The following is a 27,949-nucleotide window of genomic DNA, read 5'->3' as shown; positions in this document are numbered from 1 at the left end:
ATCGTTTTGGGGGTACTATAAATGGCTGGAAGAAAACCCCTAATCCCCAATTTATTCTCTAGTTTCCTTCCCGCCATTCCTTTCCCCATATTTCGCCGACGTACGCCACCGTCTGCCGTCGCCATCGGCCGGCGTCTTTTATGATTCTTTTTCTTTTACTTCCCTAGTCTCTTCGTCTTCTTTCTTTTTTCTGGTTTAGTTTTTTTGTCAAATATTAAATTATTTTTTTCCTTTTTTAATTGTTTGAAAATCTAGATCTTGCAGTCGTAAAACCACTTGTTAAAATTGATTTTTGGAATCCGCTGTGATTTTAATAACTGTTTTCTTCTCAAAGTTGGGGTTTTTAATGTTTTTAAATTGTATTTGTTGTTGATTTTTTTTTAAAACCCTTACAGCTCGTGTTCCTCAATCAGTTCCGAGTTGCAAATAATTGAATCCGTTAAGTATGAAGAAGAAGATTTTATAATTTTATACATATATTTTCTTGCTCGTAAATTAAAAAAAAAACAGAAAAAAACTTAAACCCAAGCTTCCAATCACAATCCCACTTCCATGGCTGCCGTTGATAAGTACAACGTCGAGTCTGCTGAAATTCTCGCAAACAGTGCATTGGTCCGCCATTTTCTTTTTCATTTAATTTACATCTCTCCAGCTCTTTTTTTTTCTCCCTTCTTGTTGTTTATTATTTTTTATTTTATTTGTTATAGCATTTGCCAATTACACAAGCGGCACCAATTTATGAGCAACTCTTGACCATCTTTCCCACTGCTGTAAATTTCTTCATTTTGTTACTTTTTATTTTACTTTAAAGTTCAAATTGAGTTGGTTTTTATTTAGTTTTGAAAGTGAAAATTTCAGGCAAAATATTGGAGGCAATATGTGGAAGCACAGATGGGAGTAAATAACGACGATGCTACCAAACAGATCTTTAGTCGTTGTTTGTTGAATTGTCTTCATGTTCCTCTCTGGTAAATGCTTTCTAACACTGTTTCTTTCATGAAATATAAAAAAAAACCAAAAATTTAAGGCCCCGTTTGGTCCTTTACTGTTCCTTTTATTTATTTTACTAAGCACTTTTTTATATTGTTAAAAAAAATTGAAGAAACAATTACTATGGAAACACAAATTCTAAAGTAATTGCTCCTTAAATTTACGTTGTTAATTTTTTTGAATTCTGGAATTAGTTTTTATTCTTTTCCGAATGCAGATTTTGTAGTCTGCTATGGGAACCAAAAATTAAGTAATATAGACCAGTTAAGATAGGTAAGATAGATAGTTTTGGTCTATATTACCTGTACTCTTTATTTTCCTTAAAGTACCCATGTTTGACACCTATGTTTGAAAAATATTTGGAGTTCTGGATATTGGTATGGGGTATAATCCTTTAAGTATATGAAAAAAATTATTAAAAGAAAAATATTACCTGTGTGAAACTCTTGCTGTTGACGCTGACCCCCAACTCCGGGTAACATAAGTTTAGGTAATAAATATTTTAGCCCTTTTAGATTATATGGCAATTCCTTAAACCCTAAAGTTAGAAGGAACACCTTTGAATGGTGCATTCTGAAAATTAACTTCTTGGAGGTTTGGTTACATGTTTCTACTACTATTCTGAATAATGTTTTCAAACCATCAGGTTTGCTGCCATAGGAAATCATTGTGTTCTCTCTTCTTTAATTTTCTTTTTAAATGGAGCTTGGAAGACTATTACTTTGGGAAATAGAAGAGTTTTGAACCCTAAGCATGGAATAAAAAGCAACCGAACATAATAGTACTACTGTTAGGTTTGACAAAACCCACTGAGTTGTTCTTCTGAACAAGCAGCTACCATACTTATTGCATCTATGTGTATATTGCCAATTATGTGTGCGATTAATCAGCCTGTTTTGTTGTTAATTTGTTTTGATGACGTTATAAGCAAACGAGTACATTCTTAGGCTTCTCTCTCTCACAGACACACACACACACATTGTTTTAACATTCATTTCAGAGATCTTGAACCAGAATTAGCAAAATGAGCGGATACCTCTTGTCATATATTTTTCCTGCGTGTTTTAACATTCATTTCAGAGATCTTGAACCAGAATTAGCAAAACGAATGGATACCTCTTGTCGTGTATTTTTCCTGAAGGAATGAGAATTTCATTATGTTAAGGTTGAGTGTCAACATTAATATGTCTTCTGTAGTGTTTTGTGCTGTGGAGTTAACTGGATAGAAATAATGCTTACTTGATGTGAGAACTTATTTCATCATGTTCCTATTGGTTTTGTAGGCGCTGCTATATTCGATTCATCAGGAAGGTCAATGACAGGAAAGGTGTAGAGGGTCAGGAAGAGACTAGAAAGGCTTTTGATTTTATGCTTAGCTATGTTGGTTTGTTTTCTCTTGAACTTTAAAATCTTTTGGCTTTTCTCTTTTGCAGTACATATTGCTTTTGTTTTGGTTCAGGCATTTTAGAAGTAAAAATGGAAAGGATTTATATATGTGTATGTATATGTATTTGTGTGTTTGCGCCTGTTTCTATGCTGGAATGATCAATACAGCAGTCTTTATACCCTATTCAGAAAACTAATTTTCCCTTTTTCTGATGTGTATGTTATCAGGAGCTGACATAGCATCTGGACCCGTATGGATGGAGTACATTGCTTTTTTAAAATCAATGCCGGTTGGTGAAGTTTTTTTCCTAGATTTTCCATTAGTGTAAAGTTCCATTAACCTTTTATGCATTTATATGCTATTTTTTCCTTAGAAAGTGATGGTTTGCAGGCTGCCAACACTCAGGAAGAAACACAGCGAATGACTGCAGTGCGAAAAGCTTACCAGAAAGCTGTTGTTACTCCAACACATCACATTGAACAGCTATGGAGGGATTATGAGAATTTCGAAAATTCTGTTAGCCGTCAGCTGGTAAGGTTTTGCATCATGGTGATTACTTTTTTGGTTGGGTAGTTTCTAGTTTTGCTCTGGTGCAGGCATTCCATGTAAATTTATAGAATGCTGTACTTATTATCTTATTGGGCAGGCCAAAGGACTTCTCTCTGAGTATCAACCAAAATATAACAGTGCGAGGGCTGTATACAGGGAACTGAAGAAATATGTCGATGAAATTGATTGGAATATGCTTGCAATACCACCCACCGACTCCTGCAAGGTATTTTCTTGCCAATTTCAGCCTTTTATTTTTGATTTTCATTTTTTCCTTTGGCTCATTGAAGTTAAGTGTCTAGTGCATGCACTTAAATTTGGATTGGTTATATAGGGGTAACCGTTATCGTATTATGGAATTGCTGTGAAACACTAGTGTTTCTGTTGCAGCGCAAGAATTGTGAAAGGTAGAGCAAGATGAGAAAATTATGACTGTGATGAGATATTGTATTAGTTAAAAAATGGTATTTCTTGGAAATTTTCTGGTTAAGTGGCTTCTTGATTGCATCTTGTGATTTTGGTTTAGTGTCGTGTGGAAATATTAATCCAACATAGCACTCTCTCAGTCTGTCTTACATGAAACTTAAAAGATGAGAAAAGAAAAGAAAAGAAAAGAAACTCTTAATTATTGCTATTGTTCTTGAGTAGCAACAATTATTTCTATTGTTCTTGATTAGCAAAAAAAGGTGGTTAATGATCTGAATTTATGTTTCTGAACTACTGAAATGAATGAAGAAACAGAAGAAAATATAAATTCTAGGTTTAAGAGCTAAAGCTCCTTGAATATCCGGAGTTGATTGCTTCACGTAATCTATATCTTGTTGTATAGTTTCTAAATTTTGAACTCCTAGTATGATGGAGGACTCTGTTTAAATAGTATATGATTTACTGTCTATTGCAGAACAAATTAAGACCAGATTAACATCAAAATTTATGTAATGTCAGCTTAAGTATTCAGCAGACTTCTAAAATTGAACTAAAGCTTGGTAAAAATGGGATCTACCTTCTACCTACAAACATAAAATTAGTATTGTTCAATTAGTAGAAGTATGCAAGTTTCAGAAAATTCCTCGTCCATGGACATGTGCTAAATTAAAGGCTTCAGCATTTTATATTCTTTGTTGCACTTAACAGCATGAAACCTTGCACTAGTAACTGGCATTGTTCATGGGTTAGAAAGACAAGTGCCAAAATAGGCTTTGAGAAGTTTTAAACTATGATGCAAATATGATTAGGTTTATATGCAAATAGCAAAAGTCTTTACAAGGTTGCAATGTCTCTGCTGATTGTTCTGTGGTGGATTATATGATAGGAAGCTGACGACAGCTGCATATGTTTAATATTTGAATACTCCTTTTTTCATCGAAGATGTTACTATCTTGATTTCTGGTTTCCTTTTCTAATATTTCATTGTTATCTATTACAGGATCAGATGCAATGGGTTGCATGGAAGAGGCTTTTAGCTTTTGAGAAGTAAGACGCACAGCATTTCTTCCCCGCCCCCCTTTTTATGATTTAAATTTCAGCCATGGTAGAAGGTTCATCGACCTGGGCACTACCACTCTAGGAATTTACTATTTTTTAATTAAGAAAATATGATCTCTTGAATTATGGCACAAGAAATGGTTTCTTACTTTTTATTTCATTGTTTTTGGATATTGACATTTTTGGTTCTAATGAGTATAAATATCATATGAACTGGAATAAGTTGAGCAGTTACATGGACTGCCATCAATATCTCTTGTCAGAAGGTGAAACATGTACAAGAGCAAAGAAAATATTTGCTGATTGCTTCTATATGTGTATCATTTTAGTATTTACAAATTATTATTTTCTGGTGGTTTGCAACAACGTTTCCACTTCTCTGATGTGCCTGTAATAAAATAAATTTACACAGCAATTTTTGTATATATATTTTAAATGTATAAATAGCTGAAGATTTATGTTATGGTCGGATAAAAGTGCATCTGTTCCTACACTCTTGAATACTATTATTTACATCCTTAACCTCTTGAATTCAACTTTGTTGCAGAGGAAATCCACAAAGGATAGACAGTGCCTCCAATAAGCGAATTATATTCTCGTATGAACAGGTAGCTTAATACTCAGTATTTCATTTAATGATTGATATATCTACTTTTGGCTATTATGTATGTAATACTATTTGCACCCACTTGTCTCTAAACTTGATATCTTTTTCTAGATAGCATCTTCAGCATTAATGCATTTAAGCTTATGTGGAAATCTAGGGAGTCAATCCTACACTTATTTCCTAGCTTTTGTTTGCAGTTGCTTATTGTGCAATTTTCTGAATACTTTTTGCATTCAAGAAAGTTTCTACAAAGCAAAATCTGAAGCTACTAATAAAGAGCAAATTTATGTTTAATCAAAGAAGAAAAAGAAAATAATGAAAATGGGCTCAAATACTTTATCCATTTAAGCATAACTGTTTCTTGTAGAATAAAAAGGTACTTCACCCTAAAAGGTGCAAGATGCTCTTCTTAAGTGCATTGTGCCTTGGTGTAGCCGCATGCCTTGACTACATTAGATGATATGTTAAGAGTGGGCAAACTAACATGCAAGTTGTTGTTTGTGTGTATATATGTGTGATAAGCATAGGAATACAATTCTGTCAATAAATTAAAGGGCGATACATTTTTATCCTACTAAACATGCAAAATTTTCCTTTTTTGCTCAACATGCACCCTTTCCTTGTGAGAAGTATAGAGTGTGATACGTCCCTCTTTTAATTCTTAGAGGTAAAGTTAATTAATAACTATGAAAATAAAAGAAAAGTGAATTTCATTTACTTTTTTTGCACCTATAGTCTTGCAAAAAAAGTTCACTTTGGTGGGTCAGGTGCGTGCCTGATCAAATGCTCCTCAGGCCCTCACTAAAAGGGGTCTAAGATACTTATGTTGTTTATGGTCAAAGTGCAGCATTTAGGCACGCCTTGGTGTGTGCCTTGACAATATTGAGTGTAATGAATATTGGTACCAGTTTCTTGTATGAGTAGGTGAAAAAAGGATTGAAATATTCTCAAATGTTACTAACCTTTAAACTATATGGTGACAAAGAGTTCTACAAGTTTCACTTCTTAATTTTGATAGTACTTTCTTTCAAAGAAAAAACTGTTAGTACTTGTAACCTCTAGGGGACCATTGAATTTTGTTTGTTTGTAGTGACCCTTTTATTTATTATTTTCTTGCTGCATTTATTTCTTTTCCTCATTCTTTGTCTCTATTAATGTTATTTGCTGCATTCTCATGTACCCAGTGTCTGATGTATTTATACCACTATCCTGATATATGGTATGACTATGCTACATGGCAAGCTAAAAGTGGCTCCATGGATGCTGCAGTCAAGGTATTTCAGCGAGCCTTGAAGGCTCTTCCTGGTAATTGGTTCTTTTCTCTTTGGCAAGAAAGTTGTTCAGAATATTTCTAGTAACATATTCTCATATGTATCTAGCCTCTGCCATGGTGTAGCCCTGTTGCACCTTTCTTCTTTCACTTTCTATAACTTTCCATCTGGTTTCTGGTTTATCAGAGTCAGAAATGCTGAAGTATGCATATGCAGAACTAGAGGAATCCCGTGGATCGCTTCAAGTATGTAAATTGTTCAATCTTTCCACTTAAAGTTGTTTAACTATTGGCTCTTTGCCTTTTTGATTTGCTTCCCCTTTGGTGCAGTCTGCAAAGAAACTATATGAAAGCCTTTTGGGGGATGCTGCTGAGACCACGACGCTGGCGCATATACAAGTAAGGAAGTTATAGGTTGTTAAATATAGTAGTTTTATCAATACATTGCAAGGAGTTAAGACAGCTTAAATTGCCTCCTTGTTATCAAGTGCGCACATGGTTTTCTTATATGATTAAAATTAAGGTTATTTTCTCTAAACTAAGGTTATCTCTCCAATTTTTGTCTGTCCTTAAATGGCCTATAAGAAGTTATGTCATAGCACTATTTTCTTATTTATTTTAGTGACTGTTTCATAGTTTCTTGCTGCAGTTTATTCGCTTTCTAAGAAGGAATGAAGGTGTTGAAGCAGCTCGCAAGTACTTCTTAGATGCTCGCAAATCACCTAGTTGCACATACCATGTTTATGTTGCTTATGCATTGATGGCCTTTTGTCTTGACAAGGACCCAAAGGTGCTATTTGTTTCATTTTCTCAAAAAAAAAAAGAAAGAAAGAAAAGATTATGATAGCTTGTATGTGGGGAAGTGAAAGGAATAAAGGAAACAGTGCTACTTAAGATGATTATTATAAGAACCATTCATTTTCTTGTTTCTTCTCCCCCGGTTTGTGGAGGTTTAATGTTATTACATGATCGAAACAATTAATTATTTTCCAACAAAAAAATTGCCATGTGAATAATTTATTAAAAGAAAAAACCTCGCCATAACTTTTGCTGTTACCATCCTTTATGCAGGTTGCTCACAATGTTTTTGAAGCAGGGTTGAAACAATTTATGCATGAGCCTGTATATATTCTAGAGTATGTTTGTTTTTTCGTTATTTTTATTAGCATATTAGTTGTTACCTCGTTGGATAGTTTTGTAGGAATTTGTTCTCTTTGATGTTTTTCTTGAAAATGAACACTGGTAGTAAAAGCATTATATATATTAGGTCTCCAACTTGAAAGTAAAAGTTCAAAATATCATGCCAGTAAATTTTGAGATAAGTCAAGGTGTTAACTCCTTTCCCTTTATTATACTTACCCTTGTTGCGTCAATGGCTAATTAAACAATAATTTTACTCTCATCATTTAAAATTCTTGGTTTTCTAGTTACTGCTTAGAGGGAACTTGACATATTCAGTCATTTGTTTTATGAAAACTTAGACTATTTAGATTAATCCCATGCAAATCATCTAAGTCAGAAGAGTAATTACATGAACCATTGTTTTAGAGTTCTCAATTCAAGTTTTCTTGGTCCTATAACGTTAGTGAAATCAGGTTTTTAGTTTTGAAAGAGAAATTGTTGGGAAGAACAAGATATTAGATTAAGAACAGCTCGTGCGAGTTCCCTGCATGTGGCTTGAGTGCTGAAGGCCCTGTTGATCTGTTATGTGGTTTGCAGTTATTATTTTAAATATTAAGTAAATGTAAACTTGTGTGCCTCAAGTGTTCTTTGGATGTGATCAACTTGTTCTTAAGTGTGCATATAATCTGCTAAATGATTCATTGCTTTCATTGCAATTAATGTTGTACAATATGGATAAAGACACTGTTATATTCTGATATGTGCAGATACGCAGATTTTTTGTCTTGTTTGAATGATGACAGAAACATCCGGGCATTATTTGAGCGAGCCTTAAGCTCACTACCACAAGAAGAATCTATTGAGGTACTATATTGAAATTAATAAACTGTTTCCTTTTTTTTTTTAGTTAGTTAGTTAGTTAATTAATAAACTGTTTTTTTTCTCTTGGAGAAGTTGTATTAAGTTTGTATATAGTATGACAAGGATTAGAGAAGCATAAAATTTTCTGAGTAGTTTACTTGAATTAAGTTTGTATATGGTTAATCAATGTCAATATCTACAGCTACCACTAAGGATGTGAATGCGAGAACAGATCCCTTTTCTGATTTATTATAAAATTTTCTAGAAGTCATTGCTAATGGCCCTTGTCCAAAATATTATCAACCCTCAACATGAAAATGGAAATAGATATCCGACTGTAGGGGAAGTGTGCACATCCTTGGTTTTACTGTTTTGCACTTTGAAGAGAATCTTACTGACTTCTGAGCAGTTAGAACCAGCAGAAGGTGGCAGCATCTTAATTAATCTTCTCATTCACATCCATGACAATACACCTTTACAAGCTTATGATAGAAGACCTGAAAAATAGTTACTATTTGAAAATGCAATGTTTTCTTATTTTCAGAAAGTGTATCTTTTGAAATGACTAGTTTATATTTTGTTTGTAAAACAGTGAGTTTTGGTTATATTTTGTTAACATTATAGCATCTAATTTTTGAAATTTCCCTTATTTGCAGGTCTGGAAACGATTCACCCAGTTCGAGAAAACTTATGGCGATCTAGCTAGCATGTTGAAGGTAGAGAATTTCTGTTGGGTCATACTCGGTACTTTAATATATTTCCAGTGTGTTTTCGAAGCTGTTGAAGATTTCTTAGATCCTTGTTTCTTTATGCATGGAGGAGTTCTTGATATTATTTTGAATCTGGTCTAGATCTGCTTTGCTGAACAATATCTTCAATTATGTTTTAGATGTCAACCCTCAATCATCATCTTTGGGAGTTGTTCCCCCCCCCCCCCTCTTTTAAGAAGAGCCGTAACTATTGTTTTATCCATGTAGGTTGAACAAAGGCGGAAAGAAGCTCTTTCTGGAACAAGTGAAGAGGGTGCTTCTGCACTGGAGACTTCTCTACTAGATCTTATATCACGCTACAGTTTCAAGGATCTCTGGCCCTGTTCCTCCAAGGATCTTGATCACTTGTCCAGACAAGAGGTTTCTCCTATCAGGATATACCATTGTCATTTTAGATGGATTACATTCTAGGTTGCATCCTTCATCATTTGTTTGATCTATGTGTAAATATTCATGTGTACTTGTGAAGTTGAAACATTATTGAAGTTCTCAGTGATGCTTTTACTTCATTCCCTTTTAGTTTTTGCATGTTTAGTTTGTCTGGCTATAAATTGTTTGACGGAAATATGCTTCTTGTTGTGATAGTAGTCTTAAGATTTTAAGGTATCATGATTCTGGGGATTGACTAGCACAACATTAGGATGTATAATCTTTGACTTTCCTTTGTATATCTGATTATTAGTATAAATAAGTTGTGTAATGTGTAATCTTTGACTTTCCTTCTTAGTATATCTGATTATTAGTATAAATAGGTTGTGTAATGGAGTGTATATACACAAGGAATATCTTCAGAACATAATTTTCTCTTTTCCTCTTCATTTTTTCTTCTCTTCTCACTGTCTTTTTCATGGCTGTTACAGCCAAAACAGTAACCAGCAGCAGCCCCTCTTTCTTCTCTTTCTTTCGATTTCACACTTCTCATAAATGGAACATTTCAATCAGAAAATGGAAAAGAGGAATCCGTTGCATGAGAAAGAAAATTTCTAAGGTTGTTGGTTTGCATATTTAACTGGGTTAATCTTATAAATCTTGAGGGAGAAAACTTGTGACATAATGCAGACTATTAGTTAGAACTATGTTTGGTGATACACATTGAGAGTAGTAATTTTTGGTAATAGAGAGGATAGTTAAGCAGTACAACTAACGATTATGAATGGAGGAGGGTAAGACTAGGACATTTATTAAACATTGGCTTAGGACTAATAACTATTATTATTTATGTGCAAGAAGGTAGAAATATTTGTTAGTAAGTAAGACTTCTTAAAAATTGGATGTAGGATTAATAGTAGTAAGAAAACCGTGTTTGGTGCCGACCCTGGTCTGTGAATGGTGGTTTGCTCTTTAGGTGGGGATTTTGATGATTACCTGATTTTGGTTTATGCCTGTTTTGGCAAGAGCATTTTGGCATCTATGTTGAAGCTACCAGCCAAAAGAATGGCAGCTTTATGCTTGGTAGCAGTTTAGAGTAGTATTGAAAATTTTAGAAGGGGACAAAGATACACACATACAAACACATCGTGTAGGTGCAAACCTAAGAAGAAGAATGAAGTTCCTCTAGCAAGTATCTTAGCCAAATAAGTCCACAGAAGAATGAGCTATAGCTGTGTAGCCTTATTTGGTATTTGGTCTTGCAACAAGGGCCTTCTTCTTAATCCTCCATGATACAGATAGTTGTAGAGATCTCTATCAAAATCTTGAGGATGGCAGGTGAGTGTCATACAATTGATGACTGTTTAGGTTGATCTGATGTATTTGAGAAGTATGTCGTAAATAAAAGTAATATGCTATGTTTACGACTGATGGGAAATTTTGAAGTTCATTGATGTAATGAGGTTGGAAATTTCCATGTCAAGATAACCATGTACCATTTCAAACTTTTTCTATAACCTATCAGCAACTAGGGATGTTATTTTTTTATTTTAGTCATAACCTTGATGTTTGTTATGGTCATTGTAATGTCATTGCAAAGGCCAATGTAATTTGGCTCCTTTTAGAGCTTCTGATTGTACCGGATGCATATCTGCCTTTGGAACCTCCAGTCAAAATGAAATATTATGATCTTTTCTTACCCCAGATTATTGAGACCTGTCTTGATAACATGATTAACATCTACTTTTTAGATGCTTTAAGCTTGAACATGCTTTATTGTTCTTTCATAAAACCGCAAACTTGTTGCTCATGTCTCAGCAATAGATATGAAAAAAATTGGGACTTGTTTATGTGTAATTTCTTTTTCCTTTGAAAACTGTAGCTATAACTCGTAAAATTGCTTCTGTGCCTCTATGTTCAAATCATTGAAATTGCATTTGCTAATTTTTGAACTCGTTGATATTCTCTTCAGTGGCTCTCTAAAAACATTGGTAAGAAAGTGGATAAGTCAGCTCTCTCTAATGGATCTGCAATGACAGGTAGACTGTTTCTTGTTCCAGGTTACTATTAGTACTCATTGGGCTAATTTTTGTTTTCATTTGTGCAGATAAGAGTACATCTGCACCATCAGGTGTTTCGACTGCTTCTCTGAAAGTCCTTCGTCCAGATACGTCTCAGATGGTGATTTATGATCCAAGGCAGCATCATGGTACAAACATTTACTTGAATAAAAATATATGCCTCAATAGTCATGTGATTTTTTCAATGGTATTCTATTTTTCTTGGCAACTTCATTGGGCCATGAATGGACGCAGTATCTCATTTTGTCATCTTGTTTAATTATGGTGTTGACTTGTTCATATACATTGGTCATTAGCAGTATTGAACTTGAAGCTAAAGATATCCTTTGTGTAGACTTATGCAGTCATTTATGCATGAAATAGGCATATGATTCTGTAGAAAAAATTAGACCTCGTTGCCTCAATAATCATGTGATTGTTTCCAATAGTTTTTTAGTTTCCTTTTCTATTTTAGGTTGTTGTCTTTTTTTTTTAATTAAGGTCTTATCTATATGCTTTGGTCATTAGCGAGATTGCAATAGAAGCTTTCAAGAAGTCCTTTTTAGAGACTTATGTGGTCATCTGTGTATGAATATTCAAGTGCTGCTTTGATGTGATTAACAAAATTTGCTCTTCTGATTCTTTCTAGTGAACTTCTGATGTAATTTGACTTGGAAATGAAATTAACCAAAACTATTGTTATTGATGTAAGTGATACTGGTAATGAGAGCAATTGAAATGCTCCGTAGGGTTTATTTGTCTGATTGAGCTCTTCATTCTGGGGTGAGGTCCTATGGCTGATTCTGGGATTTATCTTATTAGATGATCCTTGATGCACACTGGTGAATACGAAGGATTATGAGATGTGCATGCACATGAGTAATTTATAAATCAAGCCTAAATCATTGATCTATAAATATCAAAGCAGTTTTACTTAAAACTGTCATATATGTCCAAGAATATGCCTATTCATCTTTGTATAACTACTGTCGTGAATCTTTGAAATGGCAAACCAAATATGAGTATTAAGAGAAAAGAAATATAAAATGTATTAGAATGGTAAATGATAAAGAGAAAAGCTCAACTTAGCCAAAGGGCCAGGCATTGAAAAAGGAAAGGAACCATAGAGATTCTCCAATTTTCAAAGTCAAGGGTGTTGGCTTAGAACGGGTCAAACATAAACATGTATCTCCTACGCTACTATTATGCTTTTAGAAGTGGTGACCCGTAACTAGCTTATAACTTTTTTGAAAACAGTTTTGTATTAACTTCAAGAGAAATGATGCTGGGTGATCGTGTGGTGCAGTGCAGTTATATTTCTGTTTTCAGTATATTAACTTCAATAGAAATGGTGCTGGTTGATCATGTGATGCAGTGCAGTTATACTCCTTGGTGTAACTTTTAAGGAATTATAGCTGTTAGGATTTTACGGTGTTTCTTTTTCCATTCCCTTTTTTGTGTCATTTCCTCATTGAGATAGAAGAGGGAAGGTTTTGAGAGAGGCTAGGGTCGGGTGTTTAAAATATCTGATATGTACAACGAATTATTTTATTTTGCTGTTCTTTTGGGCTTGATAATGGCTTTAAAGGTCACTAGCTTTTAGCAGTTCTGCTTATTTACCTTCCGGCAATTGACATGACTTGAGTGGCAAATATTATACTTTTACCTTTTATAACATTAAATTGTATGCTTGTTGAATCATATTGAAATGCTAGATACTTAACTGACTGAACTTGTTTTAATGTAGGAACTACAGTTCCATCAAACACCACTACTGCAATTCTCGCTGCTTCCAATTTGTCGAATCCCATGGCTACAGTTGTTGGTGCTGCTTCAAACCCATTGTCCAATCCCACAGTTTCAATGGTAGACGGTGTATCCTCTAATGCATTTGATGAAGTACTGAAAGCAACACCACCTTCTTTGTCAGCATTTTTGGCTGGCTTGCCTTCTATCGAGGGTAATCTTTCAAACTCCTACTGCAGTTGTGCATGCTGTAATATCTAACGCTGATTGATATTAACCTATAATCTGTATTTGAATTTGAATTATGATCCAAAATGCAACATATCGATGATGAAATACAGCGATGCATCTGCTTGAATTTCTCTGTCTAGCTGGCCTTTTTAAGTCTCTTCTGACCTGGTATCCTTGGAAAATTATTTGTTTTGCACTCTTGGCATTTTAATATCCTATTAGAATAACTAGTTTATAACTTCGGAATAATGATTCATTGTCAATTTTACCTATTTTTTTATATTTCTTTAATTTTTTAATTCATCACAAGGTTCATGCCATAGGGGCAAAGCTAGAATCAAAAAATAAAAAAGAACTTCATTGAGGAAGAAAATTCAGAGAATAAGGTAATAAAACCAAAAAATATAGCAGCTGAGAGGATATACAGAGCTATGTTTATCCGACTCTTCATTTTGCTTGAAGTATCCATCTTCGATACCCCTGTCATTCATTTTTCTTAAAGTATATGTTTTCAACACCCATGCCCGACGATGAAAGAACCTCTTTGAGAAAGTTATACGATGGATTTTGGTGGAAAATATTTTAAGTGAATTTTCATCATAGTTTCTGTGAATACATTAAATGGTATATGTACATGTGCAGACACAAAACTATGTTACTTGGGTTGGGGGCAAGTGTCAAATAAGGATACGAGTATGGGATGTGATCCTTGTTTGATACCCGTGTGGATGCATGTTTGGCCATCGGTATGGGATATGATCCTTAAAAGGATTCTTCAAATAGACAGAAAAACTTAGAGAAAACTGAATATTTCCATATTTGACACATATTCGTATCTTGATATTCACACCCGCGCTGAGTAACATAGGGTGGTAGTAAGATCATTAAGTACATGATAAATTTTAATTGCTTATCTCAATTTGCGTCTGTCACCTGGTTATTCATTTCTTTTGGTAATGATTTCAGGTCCGGCACCAAATGTAGACATTGTATTGTCTATTTGTTTGCAGAATGACTATCCAACTGTCCAGACAAAAAAAGCAACGAGCCTTCCATCTCAAAGGACTGCAGGTCCTGCTCCTAGCACAAGTGATCTTTCTGGGTCAAGCAAGTCCCATCCCATTCCCAGTAATTCATCTTTCAGGCCACGGGACAGACAGCTCGGCAAAAGGAAGGATCAAGAGAGTAAGTTACTTGCCATTACTTTCCTGGTCTGAATATCATTTTTATTGAGGATCAACTGCATTTTTTCTTATTTCTTATTGGAATGGGTGACTGGTCATGGTAATTGAAATGAATTTAATTAGCATGTGTTTTCTCATGTTGCTTCAACCCTTCAATTTTTGAGGTATTCAGTGTATATCTGACATAATCCTGGGTATAGGGATATTATTTTCCATGGACTCTCCAAATCTTGAAAAATTTGGATATACTCAGGTTAGACACAACAGAGTCCGAGTAACATAGGTGCTGTGGCACATGTACGTGCACAGTTTTGTTAAGTCTAGTTGGGTGCCTTTGTTAGTACATTTTTGGGGAATGGGTACGTGTCACAGGGCCATTACCCTCTTCCCCAAAAAACATGTCTTGTAGGATTGCAATGCACCCGCTTATATCCCCAAGGACTAAACGTGTGACATACGGCTATGGGAACATCCTCATATTAGCGTTAGTATTGAAGATCCGTTGTTAATCAGTGTGTTACTGTACAAGACTCCATTGCATCTAACCATAGGTGTTGTTAATCAGTGTGTTACATCCGTATGTTTAGATAAGATAGGTGTTTTTAACTTGTCATCCATTTTGAGGGGTAGGATTTGGCTAATCTGTGTGTGTTTATATTTTACAAGGGCAAGAAGAGGAGGAAAGTACAACAGTACAAAGCCAGCCACTGCAAAGAGATGCATTCAGAATAAGACAAATGCAGAAAGCAAGAGGGGGTTCAGCTTCACAAACAGGTTCAGTTTCTTATGGAAGTGCTCTTTCTGGGGATCTCTCTGGCAGTACTTGTTAAATCTTTTTGTACTTGTATTATATACACTTAGCCACTTTCGCAAATTCTATGTATAAATTATTTCTTTTATATATTCATATTCATATTTGTGAGAGTAATTTGAGTGCAGCTCTTCATTGTTTGTGTTTTTTTCTCCAGTCTTGGACATGGTTTCTTATAATTTGGATTGGATGAGCTTAAATTATTCCTTTTATTTATTTTTAATAATAAAATATGAAAGATTTAAAGGTCATATTTTGCTAGTTTCCTTGTATTATATATAAGCCGTATAGACGATCGATGTGGTGAGAATCATGTCGCCATGGATCCTGAAGTTGAGCTGCAAATTGCAAAGTCCAAAGGACATCTTCAACGGAAGGACTAGCGGTCAGGTCGGGTCATTGGACAGGCATCTCAGGCATATGTCCATCACTGTCTTCAAGGATTCAGTTGAGCATTCTATGATAATTGTAGGATCCACTATGCTTCTTGGAGCTGTATCATCCATCTTATTGCTCACTTGTACCTGCACACAAACTGGAACAATAGCCAATCCATCACCTTTAAGTATATATAATGTTTGATTCAAGAGCTTTTATATTCAAGTGAAGAGTGTGGATCATATTTTAATTTATTAAATTATTAATATATTAAATATAATTAATATACAGGTCATTATATAAACTTAAAATATATTAAAATATAGGGTCATTTTATATTTTAAGTTTATCAATTATTTATGTTAAAATGTTTTTAATATTGTGAGTTATTTTAACATATGGTCTTACTTGAATTCATTCAATATTTTATACTTCATTAATATTTAAAATATTTATTAAAATTAGTTATATTTTAAGTTTTATCTTGAATTTTTTATACAATTTTATAATATATTTTAATTAAAAATATTATATAAAAATGCACGGAAGTGCATGGGATATTAATAAATATTTAAATCCATATTTAATAAAAAAAATAGATAAAAATAAATAAGAAATTGAGACTTGTTATATTATTTATATATCACATAATATGATTACTAAATTTCAATTAAAAACCAAAATATGTATTTACAAAATAAATAGCAACTCAAAACAGAATATTAAAAGTTATTTTTTAAAAAATTATTAAAATTAGAAAAGGTATAATATAAAAATTAGCCTTTTTAACGTATATATTTATTGTCAATTTGATCTTTATTTTCTTTTTAAATGGAAATACGAACTAAAATATTAAAATTTTAAATTAAATCTATTTAAAAGTTCAAAAAACCTTATTTTAACCAATATCAAATAGAAGAAGAATAGTTATATATGGATTCTACTTATGCAATTAATGTCAAATAAAAGAGTAATTTTATACTTAATAATGGGGATTTGTAGCAGGTTACAATCTTTTCCCCCACAGATCTTCTTATTTTGCCACTATATCTTATTTCTTTAACAGGAATTTGGGTCATATAACTCTAACATTATTTTTAAATATTTTTCATAATTTTAAAAACTATTTACTGATATAGCATATAAGATAAATAATGACATATTAACTTTGCTCGTAAACTTGTCACCAATATCATTTAAAAAAATTGATATTTTAATTAATATTTTGGTTAAGTAAAGTAATTTGACTTTTTCTAATAAAAATTAATGATTAAATTTAATTAAAAAAATAAGAGTTAAATTAATAGAAAATATAAATACTAAGGACTAAATTTATGATTATGGCAACTACAAATTTCTCCTTAAACCCTAGATTAAGTCCCCAACACCAAAACCCTCCATTTCTCCGACCTTGTTCTCTGATGTCCATTCTCCGAAAACTCAACACCAAATTCCCTAACCCACAATTTATCTCCAGTTTCTTCTTCACGCGCTTCTCCTCCTCTGCTCAGTATGTTGACCCCGGTCCATTCGACGACCCATTTCCCGACGAGCCCACATCGTCCTACTACGACCACCAGGTTTACAAAGCCGGCCGAAATGGAGATATGGCGACAGTAGGCTACCTTCTCAACAAGCGAATAAAAGACGGGTGCTTCAACACCATGAAAACCTTCAGCTTCATCACCAATACGGATTCCTCTCTCTCTATCCTCGACCCTTTGATCCAAACGTTGTCTCGTTTAGACAAAGGCGTCACGCGCAAGCAGGCTTTCGATTTGCTTATAGCACGTCTCTGCAAGATCGAGAGAATCGAAGATTCGCTGCGCGTGGTTCAGACGATGATGGAGAAAAGAGAGTTGAACGCCGCCACCTTTCATCCGATCGTGAACGCGTTGTCGAAGAAGAAGAGGATGGAGGAGGCGTGGCGGGTGGTGGATATAATGAGAGTCGCCGGAGTTAAACCGGACGTGACGGCGTATAATTATTTACTGACTGCGTACTGTTCCGAGAGTAAGTTGAGGGAGGCGAGCGCGGTGGTGAAGAAGATAGAGGAGGAAGGGTTGGGTGCTGATATGCGGACGTACGACGCGCTAATATTGGGAGCGTGTAGGGTGGGGAAGGTGGAAGGGGGTTTGGTGTTGTTGAGGAGTATGATGGATGCTGGAAAATCGGTGATGTATTCGACGCATACGCACCTGATAAATGGGATGTTGAGTATTAGGTATTATGACGGGGCGGTGAGGTTTGTGAAGGCATGTGGAGGGAGGGATGCAATGTTGGATCAAGAGAGTTTTGGGGTTTTGGCTAATAAATTGGTGAGTTTGGGAAGGGAAGTGGAAGCTATGGTTGTTTTGAGTGAAATGAAGAAAAGGGGATTGTCGTTCGGTAAAAAATTGAATGATTTTTATGAAATGCATCTTAGAAACATCAGCTAAGGTTGGTTTTCATTTTGGTTGATAATTTTTTATTTAGTATTTTTATCGCACATTAAATGTGAATAATAAGATTAGAAAGTATCTTTTCGGGAAGTATATAATTTGGTTTGAAGGTAGAAATATGGATGTAGGATTTACTAGTAGTAAGAAAACCTTATTAGTTGTATGTTTGGTGCCGCCCTGGTCTGCGAATGGTGATTTTGGTTTATGCCACTTTTTGCAAGCAGCATTTTGGCTTCTACTAGCCAAAAGAATGAAGGGTTTATGCTTGGTGGCAGTTTTGAAGTATTGAAAATTTTAGAAGGGGACAAAGATACACACATACGCACACATTGCGTAGGTGTAAACCTAAGAAGATGAATGAAGTTCCTCTAGCAAGTATCTTAGCCAAATAAGTCCACAGAAGAATGAGCTATAACTGTGTAGCCTTATTTGGTACTTGGTCTTGCCTTCTTCTTAATCCTCCACGATATGGATAGTTGTAGAGATCTCTATCAAAATCTTGAGGGTGGCAGGTGAGTGTTGATCTGATGTATTTGAGAAGTGTGTCCTAAAATGTTTACGACTGATGGGAAATTTTGAAGTTCATTGATGTAATGAGGTTGGAAATTTCCATGTCAAGATAACCATGTACCATTTCCAACTTTTTCTAGAACGTATCAGCAACTAGGGATGTTATTCTTTTATTTTAGTCATAACCTTGGTGTTTGTTATGGTCATTGAAATGTCATTGCAAAGGCCGATGCATAATTTGGCTCCTTTTAGAGCTTCTGATTGTTCCAGATGCATATCTGCCTTTGGAACCTCCAGTCAAAATGAAATATTAAGATCTTTTCTTGCCCCAGATTATTGAAACCTGTCCGGATAACATGATTAACATCTACTTTTTAGATGCTTTAAGCTTGAACATGCTTTATTGTTCTTTCATAAAACCGCAAACTTGTTGCTTATGTCTCAGCAATAGATATGAAAAGAATTGGGACTTGTTTATGTGTAATTTCTTTTTCCTTTGAAAACTGTACCTATAACTCGTAAAATTGCTTCTGTGCTTCTATGTTTGAATCATTGAAATTGCATTTGCAAATTTTTGAGCTCCATTGGTATTCTCTTCAGTGGCTCGCTAAAAACATTGGTAAGAAAGTGGATACGTCAGCTCTCTAATGGATCTGCAATGACAGGTAAACCGCTTCTTTTTATTCTTGTTCCAGGTTACTATTAATGGATCTGCAATGACAGGTAAACCGCTTCTTTTTATTCTTGTTCCAGGTTACTATTAATACTCATTGGGCTAAATTTTGTTTTCATTTGTGCAGATTAAGAGTACATCAGCGCCATCTGGTGTTTCAACTGCTTCTCTTAAAGTTCTTCGTCCAGATACGTCTCAGATGGTGACTTATGATCCAAGGCAGCATCATGATACGAGCTTTTACTTTAGTAAAAAAATATGTCTGTGATTTTTTCAATGGTATTCTATTTTTCTTAGCAACTTCATTGGGCCACGAATGGATGGAGTATCTCATTTTGTGTTGACTTGTTCATATACATTGGTCATTAGCAGTATTGAACTTGAAACTAAAGATATCATTTGCGTAGACTTATGCAGTCATTTATGCATGAAATAGTCATTTATGCAATCATTAGCAGTATTGAACTTGTTCATATGCAGTTTACAAATCAGTGATGGCTGCAAACTATAAATTCCAAAAGCCATCAGCAGGTTTATCCACGAGAAATTTGTTCTTGTAAGTTATTCGGATTCGAGTCAGATAGACGATGGATGTGGTGAGAATCATGTCGCCATGGATCCTGAAGTTGAGCCGCAAATTGCAAGGTCCAAAGGACATCTTCAATGGAAGGTCGAGCGGTCGGGTCATCGGACAGGCATCTCAGGCATATGTCCATCACTGTCTTCAAGGATTCAGTTGAGCATTCTTTGATAATTGTGGGGTCCACTATGCTTCTTCGAGCCGTATCATCCATCTTATTGCTCACTTGTATCTGCACACAGTTTTTAGTTTTGCCTTAAAACCTAAACCCATGTTCATGTTTTTTATTTTGTTATCTGTAATTTTGTGTATTTGTATTTATGTTATATTATATTTTAATGATTTATTTTGTTATTTTTAAATCGGATAATCATATCGTGTCTAATATTACTAAATTCATAAAAATTAAAGAAATAACTCACAATATCTTTGACAACCATAACATCACTTTGGGATATGATTGGCCTTCCCACCAGAATTTCCATCAATATTACACCAAAGTCATAAATATCATCCTTCTCTACCTCTTTTTCCCTGCATTTTTAGTGCCAAAATTAATATTTATTTTGTTATAATCATATTTTATATAAATTTTAAGACACTTGTATATCGGTATTGTAATTATCATATATAAAGTTATTTAGAAATTAAGAAGTGTACCTTCCTCCAATGTTTGATTTGAGTCCATTAGAAGAAACTGCAGCACCACCCTGAAATTGATAAAAAAAAAAAAAAGTTCATATGCATTTAACTCAAACAACTTATTTTTGTTTATAATAAATCTATCAATTATAATAGGGATAAAGTAATATTTAGTCCCTCAACTTGGTAATTTTTCTCAATTTAGCCCTTCAAGTTTTTTTTTTTGTCTGTACACATTCATCTTGGAATCTAGTAGCTTTTCTCAGTTTTGGTCTATATAATGATGTGACACGAGTGTCAAGTTATTATAGGGACCAAAAGAAGAGAAAACCGTCAAAATTAAGAACTAATGTGAACCAAAAGTTTAAGGACCAAAGTATAAGAAAAAGAATACTAAGTTCGTGGCTAAATGTTGTTGATTGTAAATTACTAGTTTTCATACCATAAATCCAGCATTTTGATGAGCTAAAAGAGGGAGATTATAAGTGCAAATCTTGACATGGAAATTGGGATCCAACAAAACATCAGTAATCTTCAAATGATTTGAGAAAACTCCTGGCATGATCCCAGTATGCAGGAATTGTATCCCCTTTGCTACCCCTATTCCTGCTATTATTCTTTGTGCCCAATTCAGCGTTTCCCCTCCACCTGCTCGGACGCGTATTTGTATTTAACTATATTAGCTTATATTCACATTCACATTCACATTCAAACACGTATTCGTTCCCAACACGTGCATATGATAGAAATGGATAGGATTTACCACAAATGGAACTTCTCAAGGTGCCATTTGGAAGGGATTCGAACACGAAATATACGATGCCGACGGTTGAATCATCAGGGCAACATTCGAAACAGTGACCAATGCAACTAACCAAGTGGTTGTGTCTGAGTCTTGAGATCATCTCTATGTGTTGTGTAAACATGGTGGGGCTGTGTTTTTTTCTCATCTTTATGCTTCTGATCACAATTGCTGTTCCATCTCCAAGTTTTCCTCTGTAAATCTGTCATTTTTATTTAATACAAATAATGTAAGTTCTTCAATCATCAAACTTAATTTTTGCTGAATCATATGAACATAACAATACTACAGTATAATTAACCAACTACATGTCCATAAATCACACTTATACTTGAGTGTGAATCACATGCTACACCCAAAGAAGAATTTTAGATAGAAATATCAACTCCTTTTTTCTTTGAAAATTTTTATTTTATAACAATTAAACAGAGAATGAGTAATTTGATTAGTTCAATGATAAAGAAAAAACTTTATAAAAATTGTTATGATATTCACGACTACCGCCACCAACCCGCCGGGTCTGACAATTACACCCAAGGGCCGGACTAAGGTGACAAGCACAACTCCCTGGTTACGCCTTATATGAGTAACATAGTTGTAAACATCGATAGATTGTAATCTTATATTATTCCGGCTATTTAATTTTCTTAAAGCATTCATGCCTAATAATTCGTCCAACATGAATATAAAGATATGATTCTTTAAGACCCTTCTCAATATTAATAAAATTAATCATTTGAATTACGAATTGTAATTTATAAATTAAATATTCACTTTTTTCAAAAATAGTCTAAATTAGAATCTTTATATAAAATTAACCAGCAACCAACGATTAAAATATATAAGAAAAATTAGATAGCAATTAGATTCGTATTTTGGACATAAATAAAATGACATGATTCATTAATTTTTATTAATATATATAAAATAAAAAATATTCGTATAAGGTACATACTTGAATAAGTGAAGGTTCACCAACGATGGATGGATGAGAGAAATTATTAGTAGCCTCCTTTAGTTCTTCCAAAGCAAAGGCACGATATGTAGGGAGGTTTGCTCCCATCTTCATTGTTTCTGATATATACCCTGCAATTTATACCAAAAAAAAAAAAAAATCACCAAAAGTAATATTTAGAATTGTTCATGAGTCGGGTTTAAGTATGATATGAACATATTTTATGTTTGTCTAAGTTCGGTCCAACCTAATATATGACCTATCATTTTGTCCAAAGCCATCTATATTTATGAAATGGTTAACCCAAACTCATTTTTGATTGCATATATTATTTTTTAAAATATATATTTATTTTATTTTATTTTAATATTTTATTTTTTTATTTATTATAGTTTAATATATAATCATCTTAATTTTTTTAATGTTTAGTATCATATATTACAATAGATTTAATCTTTTATATATTATAAATTACATAATATATAAAAACAACATGATATAAAACATGACAAATTTGAAAAATAAGCCGGGTCAGGCTCAAGCTTTGAATGTATTTAATCGGGCCTAATTTTTTTTCTAAACTCATTTTTGAGCTTAATATTTTTGCTTAAATCCTCTCAAATATTGGGTAAGCCACTAGACTTGAGTGTATACCATAAACAGGCCTAGTCACATCTTACCATTATTCGAACTCTTTATTTTTCTTAAAATATTTATATTTGTATTCATTTTTAAAATGATATTTGATTTTCTTTTGTCAAGCATACAATATACTTGATCTTCGTACCAAATCAATGTAACATATATAGTTAATTCTCTGTACCACAGTCTCATTTATTTGACAAAAAATTAAATATTATATAGAAGTAGCTGTTATACACTTATAATAGCATTTAAGATACTTATAACAACATCTAAGATTTAGATTATATTTGAATATTTTTTAAAAAACATTAAATTTAAAACTATAATATATATTTGTTTTCATTATATAAAATACGAATATATTTTTTATATAAAATTTAAACATTTTATTAAAATAATATTTTGGTTAAAATTTATTATTTTTATTTCACTTAAGATAGAACTGAATTTATTAAAATTTAAGACAAAATTATTATAGAGAATAAATTTTGTAAATAAGGCACTTCATATTTTAAGGCTATTGATGTTATAGAGCCTAAAATTAAAACATAAAATATTTATTTTACAATTAATCCTGATTATTATAATAAATATTGTCATAAAATGTAATTATTATACTTTCTTTTTAATTTTGTCACATTTAATTAAGGTTAAATTGAATTAGAGAAGATATTAAATATAATAAAATGTATAATAATAATAATTTATTTATCTCTTTAAAAATTAATGATGTGGCATTATTTGATTCATATTTAAAAATAAAAAATTTTATTTTTATTTTAATATAGATTATTCCCTTAATTTATTATTATTTTAAACTTTTTTATTATCTTTGTCTTTGTATTGATGTAACTTAACTTTGAATTAAAAACTTTATAATTAGTATTAATAACAATATTAGTATAATTTTCTTTTTATTTATATAAAGTATAAATGTTAAATAACTATAAAAGTTAGGTTAAAATCCTATAATTTGCGTATATTTTTCTTATTTTTTTTACAAAAATAATAAAATACATTCAAAATAATACAATTCACTTTGTAAAGTAAAACTATTTTAGTCATTATCCAATTGAGTTTATACCCAGTTTACTTGTAATATCAACTCTGTAAATTCTTAATATACAGTATAGATACCTATCATATATCTCATACATGTATATATATATGAGGAGGGATCCATTTACATAGTATGAAAATTAAAATAGTTTCACATACAGTGGTGTATCTAGAGGGTTGGGAGGTGCCCTAATCCCCTAAAATGGAAAATTATCTATTTAGGTCATTTAAAAATTTTAAAATTTTAAATAAGTACAAATAAAATTACACTTTGTCCCCCTAAAAATAATAAAAATAATTTAATCCTTTAAAATTTATAAATAGATAGACTATTAAAAATTAAAATTTAATTTTAACCGTCCCTGAAAAAAATTTTAGGCTTCCCCCCTATTTACACACTTCCATAACTATTTATATGATTAATATTTGAACGATTCAAACATTAAATTTATCAATATAATTATATTTGTCATGCATGTAAATTTTCGAATCGATCCGATATCTCTATCATATCAATTTAAAATACTCTATATATTCATATATATTTATCGTTGAATTTTTTATATAAAATAATTAAAAATTTTAAATTTACATCAAATTTTACATGTATAATTAAATGTTAAAATATTAATCATATAAAAATTATGAAAATGTATAAAATTATTTTTAATTTTACATTGATTTTTTTAGGATTAGAGGTTGAAAAATGGAGAGAGAGAGAGAGAGAGAGCGAATCTTACTTGCATCAGATAATAGCTTCACTGTATTAACTGTTGAAAGCTTCTCAGTTATCAACCTTGTTGAAGGTCCTTTCATGGCCGCCCTTCTATTTCTTCTCTGAAAAACCCATAAACTCAAACCAACTATCACAGCTAATCCAACGATCCCTCCCACTAAACTCGATACAAGCACAGCCATGGCTTTACGTTCTTTATGCCGCAACTTTTGAGGCGAAACTTCGACGGCCAACGCTTCGTTATGGCAGAAACTCGAAGGCTTTTGATTTCCTTCTTCACCGGACAAACAGTTCCCGTCATAAGAAACAGCCCCTTCCTCGACTTTTTCTTGCAGACACGCCGGCAGCTCGCCGGTTAAAAGATTCGAAGACAAATTAATAAACACAAGGTGTGCATTGCAAGACATGTTTTGAAACAGCTTGCCGGTGAGTTTATTACCGGAGATATCGATGTAATTAATGGAAGGCAGTGAAAATAAAGATGGAGGGAAAGGTCCAATGAGTCCATTAATGGAGATATCAAGCTTTTCAAGCTGAAAATAAGAGTGTAATTCATTTGGAACACTGGATTTAAAACTGTTGTTACGGATATCAACAGTGACGACCTTGTGATGTAGAACAGGGAAATTTGGGCCAAAATAATTGTTTTTTAGATCAAGTATTTGAAGATTTGTCAAGTTTTGAAGACCGGGTATTTCCCCAAATAAATGATTATCCGCCATAGCCAAAACTCGAAGGTTGTCAGAGCTTGAAATGGAGCTTGGAAGTGACCCAAAAAGTGAATTATTTTTCAAACTCAAAACAGCTAAATCATTAAAAGAAGAAACCCACCGAGGGATTTGACCAGTGAACTTGTTATGATCAAGAACAAGTGTCTGTAAATTGTTCAAATATGAAAGTTCCAAAGGGATAAAACCATCGATGTAATTGGAGCTTAAATTGAGTATTTCCATGGAAGAAAGCTTACCGATAGTAGCAGGTAAAGGACCCCATAAACCTAATGAAACCAAAGAAAGGACTTTGAGATTTGATAAACTTGAAATGCTTGAAAACAGAGCATCAATGGAGAAATTTTGGGGCAACGATGGTGGGAAAACGCCATTGTTGCCTGTGATGTGAAGCTGGGTTACATTGTCTTCGTAACAAACTATAGTTAAAAATGGCGATGATTCGACGTTGCAGAAATCCCAAGTGCTGTCAAAGATGGTAAGAACCGATGGGTAATTGAGGAACTGCTGGATTTGCTTGAGAGCATTGTATTGAAATGGTTGAAACTGGTCTGAGAGATGAACACAAATAAAAAGAGTGGATAAAAATAGGAGAGAAGTGTGCATTAAAACTAGACTTGCCATTAAAACTACCGGAAGTTGTTTCAGTTGGAACAAAGATTGCATGTATATATATATATCTGTGTAAATTCTGAATCAATTTGGCATCTTTATAATATCAATTGAGTGTCGCATCAATGTTAAAATTTTAAAAATTCGGCTCCACCGATTCAATTGGTTTAGAGTAGGTTTAATCAGTTAATATCAATTCTTGATTTAGTTAATCTAAGCTATTTTTCGGATTAGTACTTTGATTGATTATCGATCCAGTTAATTTGATCGGCTGATATGGTCTGACTCAAACAACATTGAGTGATATCTATTTAAAGATTTCATTATAGTGGGTGTCTTTTAAATCAATGATCGAAGTAAATAAGGAGGAGAAGAAACATCAATCCTTTGTTGATCGTGTCACGTAAGATTTACATTGAGAAATGTAAATTTATCTTTTAAACAGTTCAACTACTTTCGACATAAAATAAATAAACTAATTTTTAAATAAAAGTAACTAATTCAATACCTGATTTAACAATGTTTAGGTCACCAACTCAAGTTCCTAACTTTTTAGATGGTTTGATCAAATTATTACAATGTCCTTATTCGGTCGTTAATTTAAAAAAGATCTCACTATAATAATATTTACCTTAGACATTACTTAATTGAGAAAACAATTTTTTTTTTATTTTTAATACAAGTTTTAGAAGTATTTTTTATTTCTAATTACGGCAAAAGTTCTAACTTGAAACATAGTTCGAATAAACCAAAACTCATCTTATTTGTGTTGGCAATCTTTTTTAGCCAAAATGTGTTATACGTTAAATTGGTTATCTCTAAATATTATCTATGGTCACCTATGGTGTTCATTTGTGCAGAATCAAATTTCAAAGGATTGGATCAGAATGTTTCAAAGTAATCCAAGTTTCCTTATTTATAGAGATTGGATCATGTTGGCTCCAGAATATTTTGAATATCTCAATCCTTACCTTAGCCTTTACGAGTATAATTGAAGACCGTTTTGTATATAAGATAATATGATTGTAATTGATTTATAGAGTAACCTAAAACTCTTACATATGTTTAGCTTGTATTGAGTAAAAATTAATTGAGAAAACACTTTTCATTTTTCATAAAGGACCCAATATTTCGAGTACAAAATTGTAAGTAAACTCAAGTGAACCACTTAGTTTATAACTAATCTTTCAAGAGAAAAACTTTAGTAAAGAGTTATCCAAATTAGAATAGAAGAGTGAGGTTACTACATAGTGAGCGTATAGAACTTAAACTATTGGTTATTCCTTGTACTCATTGGAAGTATAATGAATTAGCTCTCTAGGCAAGACTCCGCATTTATATAATGAGTTCACATTACATAAACAAGTATATCGTGTTCATTTCTTTTCTTACTTTAGACTTGTCACTTGGTACAATCGTAACTTACCAAATATTTAAACTTGCGACAATCAAGAATAAGCGTAATTTTTTAAATTGGTATCAGAGCTAGAGAGAAAATTTTCCACCAATAAATACTAGGTTAAAATGTTGTTTTTATAAATACATATTCAATGGTTGAAATTTTTTTTATCAAATTGTATAGAAAGTCATTGTGCTATGTGTTTTTGGAAGATATAATGCTTCTATTATAATTTGAAAGTTTTCTATCCCTCTACTTTTTAAAAAGTGTATTTTTATTTTTGAGGATAACGTTTTCAGTTAATTCTCTCATATATTTTTAAACATATGGTGATGTAGCATATGCAT

At 32.8% G+C, this 27,949-nt stretch overlaps 3 protein-coding genes across 7 annotated transcripts; 2 read left to right on the top strand and 1 right to left on the bottom strand.

Moving 5' to 3' along the window:
* The first annotated feature begins 22 nt into the window (after positions 1 to 22).
* Positions 23 to 15,559, top strand: LOC107942974 (cleavage stimulation factor subunit 77). Of its 3 annotated transcripts, XM_016876704.2 has the most exons (22): positions 23 to 612; positions 708 to 770; positions 859 to 968; positions 2,274 to 2,374; positions 2,605 to 2,666; positions 2,768 to 2,908; positions 3,024 to 3,152; positions 4,353 to 4,399; positions 4,959 to 5,019; positions 6,203 to 6,323; positions 6,476 to 6,534; positions 6,619 to 6,687; positions 6,938 to 7,078; positions 7,360 to 7,424; positions 8,178 to 8,274; positions 8,928 to 8,987; positions 9,249 to 9,401; positions 11,383 to 11,449; positions 11,518 to 11,619; positions 13,218 to 13,430; positions 14,414 to 14,632; positions 15,298 to 15,559. In XM_016876704.2, the coding sequence occupies exons 1-22, from the start codon at positions 553 to 555 to the stop codon at positions 15,459 to 15,461; spliced, it is 2,304 nt and encodes a 767-aa protein (XP_016732193.1). In that variant the 5' UTR covers positions 23 to 552; the 3' UTR covers positions 15,462 to 15,559. The 3 variants fall into 3 exon arrangements, with proteins under 3 accessions (XP_016732193.1, XP_040972095.1, XP_016732194.1); XM_041116161.1 differs by lacking the exons at positions 23 to 612; positions 708 to 770 and having other exon boundaries at positions 2,274 to 2,370; XM_016876705.2 differs by lacking the exons at positions 23 to 612; positions 708 to 770; positions 859 to 968 and adding an exon at positions 1,043 to 2,155.
* Positions 15,560 to 17,131: 1,572 nt separating this feature from the next.
* LOC121230774 (pentatricopeptide repeat-containing protein At3g56030, mitochondrial) lies at positions 17,132 to 19,835 on the top strand. Of its 3 annotated transcripts, none has more exons than XR_005928893.1 (3): positions 17,132 to 18,259; positions 19,372 to 19,436; positions 19,572 to 19,835. XR_005928893.1 is itself a non-coding variant. In XM_041116160.1 (2 exons), the coding sequence occupies exon 1, from the start codon at positions 17,155 to 17,157 to the stop codon at positions 18,256 to 18,258; it is 1,104 nt and encodes a 367-aa protein (XP_040972094.1). In that variant the 5' UTR covers positions 17,132 to 17,154; the 3' UTR covers position 18,259; positions 19,372 to 19,835. The 3 variants fall into 3 exon arrangements, 1 of the variants encoding a protein (XP_040972094.1); XR_005928894.1 differs by having other exon boundaries at positions 19,372 to 19,494; XM_041116160.1 differs by having other exon boundaries at positions 19,372 to 19,835.
* A 29-nt stretch (positions 19,836 to 19,864) lies between these two features.
* Positions 19,865 to 26,272, bottom strand: LOC121230773 (probable inactive leucine-rich repeat receptor-like protein kinase At3g03770). Its single transcript, XM_041116159.1, has 7 exons — positions 24,868 to 26,272; positions 22,424 to 22,554; positions 21,430 to 21,670; positions 21,109 to 21,314; positions 20,685 to 20,734; positions 20,447 to 20,558; positions 19,865 to 20,256 (listed from the first exon to the last, which is right to left on the bottom strand). Exons 1-7 carry the CDS (start codon positions 26,255 to 26,257, stop codon positions 19,978 to 19,980), a joined length of 2,409 nt encoding a protein of 802 aa, XP_040972093.1. The 5' UTR covers positions 26,258 to 26,272; the 3' UTR covers positions 19,865 to 19,977.
* Positions 26,273 to 27,949: the final 1,677 nt, after the last annotated feature.

Source organism: Gossypium hirsutum, chromosome A06 (genome assembly GCF_007990345.1).
Source record: "Gossypium hirsutum isolate 1008001.06 chromosome A06, Gossypium_hirsutum_v2.1, whole genome shotgun sequence".
Classification (NCBI taxonomy): domain Eukaryota; kingdom Viridiplantae; phylum Streptophyta; class Magnoliopsida; order Malvales; family Malvaceae; genus Gossypium; species Gossypium hirsutum.
The sequence above is the reverse complement of the archived record's forward strand: the minus strand, read 5'-3'. Positions and strand labels throughout refer to the sequence as shown.

What these genes read in the sequence shown, in the direction of transcription:
- LOC107942974 (XM_016876704.2), top strand. Translation starts at nt 553, where the DNA reads ATGGCTGCCGTTGATAAGTACAACGTCGAGTCTGCTGAAATTCTCGCA. An exon ending in TGACCATCTTTCCCACTGCT is followed by an intron (nt 771 to 858) that starts GTAAATTTCTTC and finishes TGAAAATTTCAG; the next exon opens with GCAAAATATTGGAGGCAATA. An exon ending in ATTCTGTTAGCCGTCAGCTG is followed by an intron (nt 2,909 to 3,023) that starts GTAAGGTTTTGC and finishes CTTATTGGGCAG; the next exon opens with GCCAAAGGACTTCTCTCTGA.
- LOC121230774 (XM_041116160.1), top strand. Translation starts at nt 17,155, where the DNA reads ATGATTATGGCAACTACAAATTTCTCCTTAAACCCTAGATTAAGTCCC.
- LOC121230773 (XM_041116159.1), bottom strand. Translation starts at nt 26,257, where the DNA reads ATGCAATCTTTGTTCCAACTGAAACAACTTCCGGTAGTTTTAATGGCA. An exon ending in GAAGCTATTATCTGATGCAA is followed by an intron (nt 22,555 to 24,867) that starts GTAAGATTCGCT and finishes TATAAATTGCAG; the next exon opens with GGTATATATCAGAAACAATG. An exon ending in CTTGAGAAGTTCCATTTGTG is followed by an intron (nt 21,315 to 21,429) that starts GTAAATCCTATC and finishes GCGTCCGAGCAG; the next exon opens with GTGGAGGGGAAACGCTGAAT.